Genomic DNA, 16,369 nt, shown 5'->3' on the forward strand with positions numbered 1-16,369 from the left:
ATTAACAATGTTTCTAAACACTTTTGCTAACTACTGACTACTATTTATGCTATAAACTACACATTCATGAAACTAAGGTTTAAATATTTTAGTTAATAAGAGAAAGGAGGGAAAGTAGGAAGGGAGGGAATAAGGAAATCAGTAGGTGGATAGGTGAATAGGAAAGAGGAACAAAAAAAGAAAAAATAACACAGGTCAATGCCACATCTTATTTAGTTTTTTATTTTTAGGGCCTACGACAGTTCCTGAAATACTGACTAGTTTTCATTAAATATTTGTGGAAATACATTCTAAGTAATTAGGAAATAATTCCCTTTATCCCTGGGAACATTCTTTCTCTTGAATGGGTAGATTATTTTGGAATTTATCTTGCTTGTTGTTCTCTGAGCTTCCTGGGTCTACCGTTTGGTGGCTGTCATTAATTTTGGAAGATTTCCAGTCATTGTTATTTCAAATATTTATTCTGTTCATTTCCCTCTTTGTTCTCCTTCTGGTATTCCCATTAGACATCTGTTGCACCGTTTGTAATTGCCCCCAGTTCTTGGATATTCCATTCTTTTGCTGCTGTTGTTTGTTTGTTTGTTTGTTTTTTTCTCTTCATATTTTAGTTTGGGAAGTTTCTATTGATATTTCTTCTAGTTTACTTACTCTTTCCTTCATCACATTCAGCCCACTGGTGAGCCTATCAAAGACATTCTCATTTGTATTAGTGTTTTTATGTCTATAATTATTTTTTTGAATTTTAGAATTTCATTTATTTTTTATACAGCAGGTTCTTATTAGTTATCCATTTTATACATATTAGTGTATATATGTCAATCCCAATCTCCCAATTAATCACACCACCATCCCCCAGACCCTTTCTTAGAATCTCCTTTTTTTCTGCTACATTAATCATCTGTTCTTGCATGTTGTCTGCTTTTTCCATTAGAGCCCTTAACATATTAATCTTAGGAATTTTAAATTCCCAGTTTGATACTTTAAAAATATTTGCCATATTTGAGTCTGGTTCCAATGCTTGCTTTGTCTCTGCATTTGTACTTGTCAATGGGCCTTTTATATATTTTTTGTTGTTGCTGAAACCTAGATATGATGTAACAGGTAAAAAGAAGTGATTTTACGCTAGATTTTGGTGTAAATTTTTATGTTTATTTGGCACAGAGTTAGGCTGTGTTTACTGTTTGCTGTAGTTGTGGTGTCAGAGGCTAAAATTTCCTCCATTGTTTTTGTTTTTCCTCTTGTCTTTGGGTTTCCCTAGAGACTCTTTCTTAATTAAAGATTGAGGTTTGCAGTTTCTTTACTTGTAACCCCCAGCTATCATTCAGGAGCCCTATTGATGGTATGAATGTCCTTGTTAGCTAATTCTATAATCTCTGTAATTTACGAATCTGTTTCTGTTGACTGTTTTTTCTTCTTATCATGATTCCTATTTTTTATGCTTTTTAGTTTATCTAGTAATTTAGATTGAATTAGAGACATGATAAATGTTGGGTTATTGAATGCTGCATTGTGGTATATTTATTTCAAGTATTGGATTTTATTGATAGAAGTTAAGTTATGATGAATCTCATCTTTCTATAGCTTATTATTAAGCTTCCTTGGGTAGATATAGAGTAGATGTTAGTCTAAGGCCTGTTTACTTCTAAGATGCATCTCCCAATTGAATGCTCTAAATGTTTGCTAAGTCTCTCTTCTCGGGCTTGGTGGAACTCTAACATCTTCTAGCCCTGTTTGAGCTCTAAAATTTGTTCTTTGCCCAGCCTCATGTGACACTCTTACGTAGATTTTTGGAGCACTTTCTTTTTCTAGTCTCATCCTCTCTGATAGTTTGCTTTGCAATCCCAGCCACTTCAGTCACCTGTGTCTACTCAACTCGGGGATGCAGTCTTGTCCTATTTATTTTTGCTTTCTGATTCCGTGTTCTGGAAAGTGCCTACAGGTCGAAAATCAGGGATTCCAATGGTTTACTTCATACATTTCCCCTCCTTTAGGGATCACAGTTTTGTGCTACCCATTGTTACATCTCTGGAATGTTTGCTTCCTATTATATTTGTCCAGTTTTCTAATTGTTCCCAGCAGGGTAAATACAGTTCCAGTTAATCCCACATCTCTAAAACCCAGGTATTTTTTAAGGCTAATTGTGAAGGTAAATAAGGTGAAGTTTAGAGAAATGAAATGACTTGATAAACATAAGTTGTAAATCTGAGATTCAAATCTAAATATCACTGATTCTGACTTCAAAACTCATGCTCATAGCCGTTTGATATTTACATCAAATTATCCTTTTAATATACGAATTAATTCCCCATGTGCAGATGTAGTTAGCTCTCAGTTCTGTAAGTGTTTTCCTTAAAAAAGGCTTGAAACATTTCAGCAAAATGGTAAAAAGATGTTATTTGGGGAATTAAATTATGGATGTATTTCCCATTTAGATTCTCTGTAATTACTAATAATTCAGCAAAAAAGTAAGTTCAATTTTATACATTAATTTTTTTTTTAATGATTCAAAGATAACCTTTTCAAAATTCAAGTTGCTTTTGAATGAGAAGAAAAAAGTGTTTCTAAAAGTCAATCAGGGCCATTGTGGAGCATACAACCCACTGGTTTGTATGCGATGATGGTAATATCTACCATTTATAAAAATCTGGGGTAGATGATTAGGGAGAGCACAGAAAACATGCCAATCAACCTAGGAGTCTGCTGCAATCATGCAGGCAGGGAGTATAGAGAGTGAGGTCTATAGAAGGCTGGCTAGAGTGTTTACTCATAGACCTTAACCATCTCAAACCACCACAGGCTAATGTGAGTATAGAATAATTAAGACAAAACTTCAGATACCTGCTTGAACTTTAATTACTATGACTTTGGGGACATGCAACTCACTTTCTATGTTGGAGTTTCAGAGCTGACATGATCACAGCTTTCAACTCTCACTTTTGTCTCATTTGTTTAACATGGCAGACTCTTAATTATCTAAGCTGCAAATTAATTGTATTGTGAAACACCTGAGAAATTCCTTGGATAGGTGCTATGCAAATGTAATATGATTGACTTATAAATCTGTGTGTCTCCTCTCAAGAAAATATAGGCCTTTGCTCTTAGTAAAGAAGTTAAACTGATATCCCTCATAACTCTCCTACCACTCTGGTAAACAACCAAACATATTTACTTTTCTTTTCTTTTTTGTGTGTGAATCTTAATTTAGTGACTTTGCTGTCAATGCTCTGGAATGTAAATGAAATTAGTCGCTGCACTAAATGTTCCTATGTGTTCTGGAGCCTTCACACAGAGGACTATATTTATGTATACATGTATATCTTTTTTTTTTTTTTTTTTTTTGCGATACGCGGGCCTCTCACTGTTGTGGCCTCTCCCGTTGCGGAGCACAGGCTCCAGACGCGCAGGCTCCGGACGCGCAGGCTCAGCGACCACGGCTCAAGGGCCTAGCCGCTCCGCGGCATGTGGGATCTTCCCGGACCGGGGCACGAACCCGTGTCCCCTGCATCGGCAGGCGGACTCTCAACCACTGCACCACCAGGGAAGCCCTTTATATATGTATATCTTATTTATTTTTTTCTAATTTGTGAAGAAAAAGATACTCAGCTTGACTATTAATGTCAAGCAATAAATTTGAAGTCTCACCAAGATGTTTTGATCTATTCCAGAACTTTCAGATGACAGAGCAGCTACTTGATTTTGCTTCTCTTTTTACGCATATGGACATCATTGCAGATCATACCACAGAAAGGTTGCTCAAGACACTCAAGATGACAGTAGTATTTTAAAATCAAACTAGGTACATTCAAATTTTTCAGACTTTTAACACTTGGTTTAAAAAAAAAGTCAGAGAGATATCTTAAAATTGTCCCATTTGAATGTCTAATAAGCAGTTTAGCTTTTTTATTTTCCTCATTGAGTTGAATGGATAGAGGGCAGACTATTTTCCTAACATAGCTTGTCCCGTTTGCCCCACAATGTATACTGAAGCCTACTCATTAGGTTCTCACTAACTGCTTTGCTTTTTTATCATGATTTTATATTGCTTGGTATAAAATAGTATGGTAAAGTCCATGCCAATCTGAGAACTGACAAATGTTCAAGCCAATCTTTGAAAAATTGAAAGATAGTAACCCCTCAACAAAAACACAGTCACACACACACTCACCCTGGGGCTGAAAGATTTATCAGCAGATTTACTAACATTTCAAGGCAACATTGTGTTCTGGAAAGAGTATAGACTTTGAATTCAAAGAGATCAGGGTTTAAATTCTCAGATTTCCTGTCAATAGCTGGGCCGCTATGATCAGTTTTCTTATCTGTAAAACAAAGGTAAAAACTAGATAGATAGATGGATAGATAGATAGACGACAGAGAGAATAGGATTGATATAAGGACTGGAAATACTATTAAACTTTCCTACCAGAGTCCTGGCTTATGATAGGCAATCAATAAATTATAACAATTTTATTAATTGTGGTCATTGTCAGTGCTGCTTTGGCTGAGGAGGTAAAAAGGAATACACAGGAGGGACAGAAGGGGTTTCTGCATTCTATTTCTGTGCTAACACAATCCTCAAGGACTTGCTCAGAACAATGGATTTACCATTTCTAAATAATGTGTTTAATCTTTATAAGGATTATTGACATTCCCTCATTTATTCATTTGGCAAATTAAGCTCCAGTATCTATTAACTTAGCAAATATGCATTAAATACCTCATTCAATAATTAATTCGTTTATTCCTTCATTTAGTCAAAAGGAATTCTCCTGGCAGCAGATGCTAGGCTAGGCCCTGGGGAAATAAAGATGATATAAAGGCCCCAGGGAGTTTGCAGGCTACTGAAAATAGGATTGGTGTAACAATATGTGATCACACATTTTTCCTGGGATCTGCTCTTTCCTTACAAACTTTCAATGAAGGAAGATTCAAGGATAGTCACTCTGGGAGCTTTCCGGATTATCTTTTCCCCAGGTTACTCCTTGTTAAATTGAGACTGGAGACAGTCACTCTCAATTCACATGGTAGAACTAATGTTAGACTGTTATTGAAGGGGTCCTTCGTATCTCTTAGAAATAGAAAATTCTTGCTTCGTTTTCTCCCATCTCATCAATACTTCTTTTTTTTTCAAAATTAATACTTTTGAAATAACAGTTTTAGAACAGAAAAATTGAGCAGATGGTATAGTGAGATCCCATATAATGCCACACACAGTTTCCCCATTATTAACATCTTACACTAAGATGGTACCTTTGTTACAATTAATGAACCAACACGAATACGTTTTAATTAACTGAAGTCCATAATTTACTCAAATTTCCTTCTTGTTTTTTTTTTTACCTGATGTCCTTTTTTTATTCCAAGATTCCATCCAACATACCACATTGAGTTTTCTTGTCTCCCTAAGCTCTTCTTGGCTGTAACAGTGACTCAGACTTTTCTTGTTTTTGATGACCCTGACAGTTTTGAGGAGTGGTGGTCAGTTTTATTGTAGGATGACTCTCTATTAGAATCTGTCTACTATTTTTCTTATAATTAGTCTGAGATTATGGGTCTTGGGTAAGAAGACTACAAAGGTAAGGTGCCATTTTCACACATCATATTAAGGTTACTCTCTATCACAATGATCTATGGCTACTGATGCTGCCCTTAATCACCTGGCGGAAGCAGTTTTGTCAGGATTCTCCACCATAAACGTACTCATTTTTCTCTCTTTACATTTGAGTCTTTGGAAGGAGGTTAATATGTGCTGTCCACACCTAATGAGTAGGGAGTCATGCTACACCTCCTCTAATCTATGTAATTTATTTGGAATTCTTCCTCATTGGAGATTTTTCACTTCTCTTTCATTTATTAATTTATCCAATCCTTTATTTATATCAGTACTGATTAGTAGATATTTATTTCATACTTTCAGTCATAATCCAAGATTGCTTTATTTTGCTGCTCAAATTGTTTCAGCATATTCTTCTGTAAAATGCTTTAATTTTTTTATTAAATGTACATATGAATGCATCTCTGGGTCATTAAACAGTTTTCTGTACCCTCAATTGTAATGACAGTAGGGTATTCAGATGTATGTTTTCAACCAGTCTCCTACTGGTGGACATTTAGTTTCCTTTCGTTTTGTTTTCATTTTTTATTGTCATGAATAATGATGTAATGCATATTCTTATGGCTATATTTTGCCCATCTCCATGTGGACTTCCTCAGTATATGTTTTAAAAATTAGAATTTTTGGATAACAGGAATATAAAAGCTAAGGTTTCTGATACATGTTGCCAAATTCTCCTGAAGAACCACTGCAGAGGATCCACTTTCAAAGACCAGGACCCTAGGTTACAAGTTGGGCCTCTTTTGATCTTACACACATGCTGAATTCAATGGCAAACATTCCTTTCATTCTTTTTCTATTTCAAAAAACAAAATTGGATTTTTACACTGCTGTTTCCAAAACTAAATTAATTTAAAGGTTCTAAAAATCATCCAAGAAGAATATATATACTTCTGCAAGTGACTGTTCATCCTTTCCATTCCAGTCTATCACCACTTTTCTCAGGAGACCTACAGTTCTTACTTTTTAAGTAACTGGCAATTGCAGGAGAGAAAGATTTCAAATCCAAGTTGGAACTGAGATTAAGGAAAAGAAATTACTTCCTTTTCTCCAGCTGACCTTGGAACCCATCTCTAGAACCTTTATTGGAATTTGGAGGCATCTCAATACGTTAAAAAAAAAAAAAAAAAACTCTATGATTTCATCTTCTGGCCCTTGGACAAAAGGAACTCTACCCACTGATTATAAAACATATTAACTCATTAGGTGAAGAATATATTTCTAAGCACACATTATACAGACTAAAAAGGTGATTCTCATGTTGTAGCTGGTTAGCTCATGCGGGAGCAGAAAAACATGGTGGTTTAGAGCTCATTATGGAAAGACAGACTTTAGCTCAAAACTTTTCTTTGAAAAGTTACTGTGTGATATTGGGCACGTTACTCAACCTATTCTAGTCCCAATCTCCTCATCTACAAAATGTTAATAGCAATAGTACTGTGTCTCATGGTATTATTATATGGTTTCAATGAAGCACTTAGCACAGTGCCTGGCATATAATGTGTTCAATAAACGTTAGATCTATTAATAATAGAATGATTAAATATAATAAACCATATACAACGTCTCCTTTATACGAAAGTTTATGATTATGAGCAGAGCTAAGGTCAAGCCATATAATTCTTAAGGAGTTATAATTCTGAACATAATTCTGAAGGAACATGTGCCTCGAGAACCTACCTCAACCAAATTATCATTTTCTCTGCTGTAGTGCCACATAGCACTCATATGATTGGTGAAGTATTTATTTAGGGTTAATATTATGTATTAATAAAACATTATGGAGAAGCTGTCAATTAACTGCTAAGTGCAGTATCATTTTCGGCTCTACCACACCTTGAATTATGGGCTCCAGTTTTATGTTTCATGTGCAAATTATTACTCACATTGTGGAGTAGAAAATAGCAATAAAGTCTTAGGGACTCTTTGGATGATAGAACCTTCCTGTCCCTATGTGATGATCATGGTAATAAGGCGACTTAGTAAGCTTTATTATTGGTTCAAACTTTGTATTTCAGAATGTATTCTCATAGTCTATCCTCATTTTATCCTTTCAAGAAGACTTTTACGTACCCATTGTTACCTCTAGTTATAAAGAGAAAGCTGAGGCTCAGAGATGTTAGGTAATTCGCACTCATAGATGTTAGGTAATTTGCACTCATTTACACAAAACTCACCTGTGTCTTTTCACTCTACATGTAAGTACTATTCTGCTACCACTGCTCTTACATCCAAACCGTCTGTGGCTTTTCAATTGGCTGCAACAACTGTAGTGTCAAGTGTCAAATACCAGATAAATACATGCACATGATAACATTTTTCCCCCAAGGGAAACCTGGTATACACACTGACCAGTAGAACAGGATCATGACTATGTTTAGATCACTCAGAAAAAAAAAAGAAAAAAAAAAAAAGATTGTCCTTTTTCCATAACAGTAAGATTGCTTTTCTACAGAACTCATGAATTTATCCATATTGTATCCCCATAGGACAATCTTATATTCCAAGCTCTTTGTATGAATATTTCAAGTTGAGGAAATGAAAGCAGCTAGCTGAAGTCTGAAAATTTAACAAAGGCACTCCTTGCTGGTTTTGTTATTCTGCTTCCCTCTCTTCGATTAAAAATGGCCACTGAAGTGATTTTCTGAAATGAGGTTCAAGTTAAGAATAATCCCAAATATAAGCATCTTAGGAAACAGGTTCTCTGTACCAGTTTCTAGTTAAAAACTTGGTATGGCCTGGATTTAAGCTGTGGATAATGAGATTTAAGAAATCCAGGGAAGAAATATAAGCTTTCTCAAATAGCACTAGTAATGAAAATTCTATTTATGGCTAAAAGTATAGAACTGAAGCAGAGTTCGTACAAGAGTGTGAATAGCTTTAATTTAACTTCCAGTTCAGGCTGAACTAGGCCAGAGGGTTAACAAATGTATTCTCGTCTCCAGATAAAATTAATGGGATGCTCACTCTGTAAAAGCATAATGACAAGAGAGTAAGGAATGAAAGTCCTTATTTATGGCAATGCTTATTTAAGAAGCACAATACCAGAGGGAGGGGCAAGAAAGAAAGAAAGAGAGAGAGAGAGAAAAAGGAAGGAAGGAAGGAAGGAGGAGGGAGGGAGGGAGGGAGGGAAGGAGGAAAGAAGGAAGGAAGGAAGGAAGGAAGGAAGGGAGGGAGGAAGGAAGGAAGGGAGAAAGGATGGAGAGAAAGAAAGAGACAAAAAGAGGAAAAGAGAAAGCAGGAGGGAGGGAAGGAGGAAGAAAGAAACTTTGCTTTTATGATCTAGTAGTATTTTAGAACTGTGAGGACTCACATTTCAGGAAAATATAGAAACAAAATAAGAAAAGGCTTTTGCAAAGTTTTTTGAAATACACGGTTCATGAATGCCTCATCTATGGTCTGAGGAAACTCTGGATGAGAGAGTTGCTTCAAATTGATTTTCTTTATTGAGATTTGTATCCAAGCTGGATTTTGACACCATATTTGTGAAGATTAAAAAAAAAAGAAGTGGGGAGGAACTGGGACTGAAAGGGAAATGTTGCCAGAAATGGCTGATACCTGTAGTTAGGATGATGATGGCACCATGTATTTTAACTTAACCTTTAAACGACAGAGTTTCAAGGGATTTAATAATAATCTCCATTCTGAAGACCCTTCAAAGATCTCCCTTGCTGCATGGCATTCTTCATATATTAATATATTAACTTTGCACTTTAAATAGATCACTTATTTTAAATTAAAATGAACTGCCAGAGAATATTACATCACTAATATCATCATCGTGGACAAACTAGGTAGATCCTAAATAGAATGCTAAAGCCACAGAAGGAGAAGGAGTCTACTAGTGCTAATAACTGAATGGGTGGCAACTCAGAGAACTGGAAGGTGGATCACAGTAAATTAGCCTGTACTGGAACTCTAAGTGGTAGAGAATTGGCAGGTCATAATTTAGCAGAAATTACCTGTCTAAACATGAGTACCATTCCAAAAAGGTAATTAGGATTGTTAACAACTTCCAGCTGAGTATTTAACTCGACATATGGACACCATCTGTCACAATCCTGGTATACAGTAAGCACTCAATTAATGGTTATTAATATTCATAAATAAACGTTCAGCTTTCTTACAACGCATTTCTTTTCTCTTTGGAGAATGTTGTCTAATTCCTTTCCTCTCTACCGTAATGGCCCTAGATGATAAGCCAGGCTGAAAAAAAAAGTATTTTACAGCAAAGCATGTTATATCTCACCTGAGAGATCCCTGCTCTCATGAGGAGGAAATGAACATTACCGCTATGATCAGAGGCATTATCTCCTTACCAGCCAGTGTATTAAACAGGAAGAAGCAGGAAATTTACTTCTAGAGACATATGTGCATGCTTGTGTACCCATTTCGTTCACAGTATGGAGATTTGATTTTAGTTTATGTATGATTCATAAATCAATTTATGTCAAATGCCTAGTCATATGGAGTTCTTAAAGGAGAATAGGAAACAGGTAAATATAAGCTAGGAATCTGGCTTTTGAAATGATAACAGTAACATAATCTTAAATTATTTTTAACTTGTCATTAACACAAAAAATATAGTTTAAAGTGTTCTAGACCGTGTGTTAAACACATGAAATGTATTATATCATTTAATATTCACTCTAATCCTGTGACTTACATACTAGTGTTAAGCCCTATCCTATAAATGAGAATATTTATGTTATAAATGTGCAATAACATATAGCTGGTAAGTGTAAAAACTGCACTCTGCTCTGTACTGTATAAATAGTATTCTATTATAATAGCTTTGTTATTAATATTAGCACTAGTATTAGTATTATCATTTATACAGAATGTTATCTCTTGGAAAAATTAACTTGCATTTAAAACTAAAGCTCATTACTAAAATAATTTCATCTTTTGTTGATTTTAGTTCTTTCTACCCACTGTCCATTTGGCATGTCTTCAGAAAAGAGAGACGGTGTGAAATCTAAAGCAATTCATTTAGTGTCTTCATAAAAAGTGCCCAGACTAAATGGGAACTTTTCATTAAAATGCACATGTTTTACATGTATTCTCCATGATCCTATATCTCACATTACCAGTGGTAATCAAGAGGCTCATGACATTCATATTTTGTACTGACATAATAAATCTGAAAACAAAATCTCAACGTTTAATTAGTAACTGTGAAATCACATAAAACTGCTTGATTTTTCTCCCATTAGAAATTTTGTTAACATGAAATATAGCCATGAAATGCACTTGATAAGACTTTTGATTAAAAAGTTTAAATGTCTGAGTGACTATTTTTTGATAGTTTAGTTGCTCTGAGAATTCTAAAATATCTAGAGTATAAAATATGATATCCTGAAGGAATCTACCATATCATACAATTTGATCACACAGATAGAAAATAACATAGCTAGGATTTGAACCCAGGCATTCAGACACTATTTGTAAAGTCTTTTTTTGGACGAAAGCAGCAGGAAAATTACTCAAAAAGGCATTACAAAAAGAGACTGTATTGACTAATGGAAATGTTCAAGGAGATTTTTTTTTAAATTTGTGCATCAAGCATGACTTAATCTAGACATGTGAAGAATTCCAAGTTTCCTTCTTTTGTGTCAACTTTGACTTTCAAAGACACTTTCTCCATGTGGTGGAAAAGTGCTGCCTAGAAGCTCCAAGCTATATCCCACTATCTGAGGAAACCCTAGGAACAAAAGATCCTCTCTTTAATAACTCCGCCAAAAGCAGTCCCAGAACTGAGTCTAGTTGTCTCTGATTGGGTTGTCTTAGTTTCCAGAGTTGACCAACTATGGTGGCCACGGTACACTAGCTTCTAATGGCAAGACCTGAATCTTGTGCTCAGTCCTGCAGCCAGAGGTATAGTCCTCCCAATTCAAATCAGATGGACTAAAGACAGTAAGCACTGGGTTTTCTAAGGAAAATCAAAATGCACACACAAAAACCAACACATGTCCACTGCAGACTGAGAATACAGAGGTCTAATTCTTATACCTTTCTTCAAAATTGAAAGTTACGTTAGAAGCCAGTTCACTGAATTTTATAAGCTTCTCAATAGTTGAGTGGTTTATGAGAGAAGATATATCACTCCAAACATAATTGAGGTAAGAAAAACAAGATCTAGAGGATGTTCTTTAAGTGAGAAACTTATGTCTCTCTTCAGCCTCATGTCTCTTTCACATTTCTTGCCTTCTAGTGTAATTTTGACCCTATAGAGCATTGTTCTGAAAATATAAACCACACTCATGGTTTTTCACAAGGATTCTACTGCTCAGTTTTTGGTCTTATAGGCCATTAATGTTCACTTCCACAGAATATCATTTTTATGTGTCTAGTGGCTATATAGAAGTACCATATTGAGAAGTACTTACAGTTGGTATTATAATCAAAGTGGAACATGATTAGAGCATATTGGGGGTTCTAATAAACCGGTTTTCCAAGAAGTAGATCTTGAAAGGATATTTTTTTTAAAGTGACTTTTTAGAAGAGTTTTTATGAAGAACGCATCAGGGAATGGACAAGCCCACTTGGGAAAAAAGAGTAGCCAGGCAGAGTATAATATCATGCAAAGTTCCACAGAAGATATAGTTGCCTCAGTCTTGTACAGGGGTTCTAGAAAGAGTGCAGGTCACACCTAGAGGTATTCCACCATCAGGGGCAGGGGAGCTGGAGTATTTACGCCTCATTTAGTCAGTTATTGGTTGAGAGTTGCCCCAGGGAGTATGTAAATTCCTAACTGTTTTCAGCTCTTTTTTTGTGAAGGAAAAGTTAGCTACAGCAGCTTAAGGGTAGTTGACAGCAAAATGATGCATGTACTAACTGTTGAGGGTGAAAGCACATCAGGATTTGGGGTGCTAAGGGATAAGAAAGAAAACGGGTGAAGCACTGACATTATCTGCTGCACTACTTCTGTTGGAAAGGTATGTCTATATAGGATACATCATTTTATCCTTCAAGGGAAAAATGCTTGTCCAGAGACTCCAGTGTCCTCACTGAGTTCTTTTGCAGGGAAAGGTCAGAATAATTGGGATTGGTGGGACTTGTTCTTTTTACCCCCACTTAATTGGGCCACTTAAGATGGTGATTCACTTTTACAAAACCACAAAAATTAAAAGCTATCAGAGGATGATTTTACAGTAGCTGTGATGTCTGTTTTGTCTTGTAAGCACATAGATTCTGAGACAAAGAAATCTGGAAATAAATCTCAGCTGTGCCACTTTCACTTATAGAAAGAGAAAATGAAATTATATTTACACATTATACACATAGTGCTTGGCACACAGTCTGTGGTTAATAAACCGTAGCTCTTCATTGTGATATTATTATAGTTATTATTATTAAATGTCAAACCATTAAATTTCTGGTTCAGAGATTTAGATATTTAGTTAGGTTAAAAATGGACTTCTGTCTTCATAGTTAAAATAAAGAACAATGATATAACAATGGGAAAATAGTCTTTACTGAATTTTTTTTTTGTCTGAATGTTTTAGGTTAAAATGTTTTTTAGTTGAATATTTTGCATGTATTTGTCATAAACCTCAGAGATACACTATCATAAAAAGACAACAAAGGATCATGAATTCAGATAAATATCAGAGCCTCCAATTATAATATTTTTCTCTTTGTAAATTAATTTTCTTAGAATTTTTCTATTACATGGGTAATGCATGCTCATTGTAGGAAAATAATGGAAAAATTGAGATAAGCAGAAAAAAGGAGAATAAAAGGCATTCATATTCTCACCACCTATAGCTACTAACTTTTCATGTTCATGTACACGTTACATGTATTTTTAAAAATTGGATAATACTGCCCCAGACTTGGTGAAGCTCTTTCTCTGTGAGTAAACTTTCTTCTAGAACTTTATTTTTATTCTTAGTTTGGTATTTCATAAAATGAATGAATAAGAAAACCAGTTATCTGGGTTAATTGTTGGCAAGAATATGCCATTTTACTAAAATATCAACCTAAAGTTGTGGCAAGCGGCAAAGCTTTTTAAAAGGACAAAAACAAAACTTATCATAATACATAATGATGTTGTGTTTAACAAAATTCAAGTTGTATCTGTCACTATATGCTAATTCTGAGAAAAACAGATGAATCAAACATTGATTGGGGACTATGTTTCCTGTGAAATATGTGTGAGCACATGTATGACTTTCTGCATGATGTATATCTTTGGTTTGCACAGCAGGATCATCATTGTTTGCAATAAAAAATTCCTGAGGCTTCATCAGTTTCCCTGCTTTAATTGAAGTCTCTACTCAGTCATCACCACCAATTTTCTGCAGTTGTTACTGCTCAGACTCAGTAGATCTTCATTTGTCAACCACTTTGTATGTGACTGAATAGTTCTCCTACACCAGTTTCATGGACTTGAAAAAAATTCTGCATCGTCTACAAAGTTTTCTAATTTGGCTTTGCAAAATGATTTACTATTATTATTTGAAATACGTTTAGAACAGAAATATTTAAAGCACCTGAAAATCCATAAGGGAATGAAGAATTACTTGAAAGTAAGAAAGGAAAGATGATAGTGTGAATAGATTGGGGATTGATTTTACAAATGATTGGTTTAGGGAAGATTTTCTGGTTATAACTTTATAAGCTACATTTCTTTATATTCTATCTGTACAAGTGAGGCCTTCCTCACCATGGTATTTTTGCTGTTTTAAAAGATAATCGTATTAGACTAAACGTATTAGATTTAAGACTTTAAGCTAAATTCCTATAAATACAGGAATTCTTTACAAATTCTTTCTGAAAAGAGACAGAGTACAATGTAAAGTTATCTTTTATGTCATTTTAAGTTTGAGTGTAAATAAGTACATTCTTTTGAGGATCATAGATTCTGTGCTCCCAATTCATCTGGGTCTGTTATATAATACTGATCCCCTTTGATAATTTAGCTCACCCATCACATATGTCTTCAGTTACATATTAGTACCAATTTAGCTATAGAGGAATCTGTATTTTTGTCTTAGAATCTGTAAATAGAGAGAGCTTGCCTCCTCTTAGAAGTCACATCCTCACAAAGAATTTCCTGACCACCGTATTTAAAGTGATATAATCTTGCTATTATCTCTGCACCTTATTTCCTTTGTTTCAGTTATTGCAATTTACAAATATATTTGTTTTTCATAATTTGTTTATTGCCTGTTTCCCCACTAGTCTGTGAGCAACATGAGGGCAGAAAACATGTTTAGTTCAGTCATCAGTTTATTCTCTGATCCTAATACTGTGACTTGCACATGACAGGCTCTTAATAAAGTGTTATAAATCGCTGGATGAGTGAATGGCAAATGACTGCATGATGTGAAAACTAGTCACAATATAATATATTGATTTATTTTTTTCCTTGAAAGTTATCCTTAAGGAATTCTTATTTTATCCTGCTGTCATAAAGACTGAACCATCTGCTATTCTAATGAGGTATAACTGTTTAGTCCAGTCCCTGATATTAGTTGGAGGAGGTTGGATGGAAACCCGTTGCCTGGGAAAGTCAAGTACAGCAAATCCCAAGCTATCCTTGAAATCCCAAACTTTCAACAGGAAGATGAAGGCGTCTATGAGTGCATTGCAAGTAACCTTCGAGGAAGAAATCTTGCAAAAGGTCAACTCATTTTCTATGGTGAGCTAATGAATTTCAAAAAGTATATGAAATAATTGGTCATATCCTTCATAGTAAATAGTGAAGGTCTTTAGCATGTTGTGGAAAAGTGTCATAGGAGAAATAGAGAAGACACATTTCCAGGAAAGGATGCTTATTAATACAATGATTAGCAGATGGGAATGACCATTTTTAAAATATGGCTTTAATTTCAGCATAGTATGCTAATAAATAATAGCATGCTACTGTTTATTATAATTGCCTTGGAAATATCAGCAATGTTATGTAAAAGCCATAGACGTTTATAACACAAAGTAGAATGGAATTCAATATATTTCCCTTAAAACATTCAGCAACAGCCTATGAAAACCTTAATTATAATCCCAAGTAGAACTTAACAAAAGAAGGAGAAAATGACAGGAGAAACATAATACTTAATGGTAGTTTTCAGTATTTGTTTATATTTCCAATAATTGTCTACTCATATGTAGGTAATAGAAAAAAAACTCATTACTTCATTTAAAAAATATATTTCCCTCAATTATCAGAATCTCTCATGGACTTAAGAGAGATGGTGAAAGCATATATTTTCTGAAAGTTGCCTTTAAGTCTTCTTTCATCCAGGCCAAAATACACACTTGCATGAAATTCACTTTTTCTTTTTTTTTGATGTGAAAAAAACATAAAATATACCTCATAATTATCAAAATGTTTGTTGCTTTTAAAATATTATTAACTTCTTCGCTAAATTTAATACATCTGTACTAGGGGACTTTTAAAAACTGTATTTATACATGGGCAAAAGTCATTTTCTATGTGACTTGTTTCTATGTGACACATTTATAATCAATAATAAAGTAATCAGAGGAAAAATATCCATCTATATTGTGTCCTTATAACCTCCAAAATAAGTTTATAAAATATTTTCATTATAAAAAACGGAACACATTTAGAGGAGTTAAGTGAGTTACGTAACCATTGATGGCGGAAAAAATAAATCTAAAACCCAAGCCCATATGGTAGACTTGAAATCCTAAGCTTTTTTTTTTTATGTAGTTCCTACTTAGTTGAAGATTTAAAACTTTGTTCTTCAGAATCCTAAGCAACCAAAGAATGTACACATTAAATAA

The 16,369-nt window shown here is 34.5% G+C and overlaps 2 protein-coding genes across 19 annotated transcripts in view; one reads left to right on the plus strand and one right to left on the minus strand.

Annotated features, from left to right (window-relative positions):
- The window catches only part of LOC307193527 (uncharacterized protein), a 730,787-nt gene that overhangs the window by 549,592 nt on the left and 164,826 nt on the right, over positions 1-16,369 (minus strand). The window lies entirely within an intron of this gene.
- The window catches only part of CNTN6 (contactin 6), a gene marked incomplete at its 3' end in the record, with an annotated part of 232,143 nt that overhangs the window by 144,047 nt on the left and 71,727 nt on the right, over positions 1-16,369 (plus strand). For 2 of the 4 annotated variants that reach the window (XM_079935627.1, XM_079935628.1), the window contains one exon: positions 15,081-15,260. The exons of 1 other annotated variant lie outside the window; for it this stretch is intronic. In XM_079935627.1, the coding sequence (XP_079791753.1) occupies positions 15,081-15,260 (180 nt within the window). Of the gene's footprint in view, positions 1-15,075; positions 15,261-16,369 lie in introns of all 4 variants that reach the window. One more of the 4 variants, XM_079935626.1, reaches the window with a different exon arrangement.

Source organism: Stenella coeruleoalba, assembly GCF_951394435.1.
Source record: "Stenella coeruleoalba genome assembly, chromosome: 10".
Taxonomy (NCBI): Eukaryota; Metazoa; Chordata; class Mammalia; order Artiodactyla; family Delphinidae; genus Stenella; species Stenella coeruleoalba.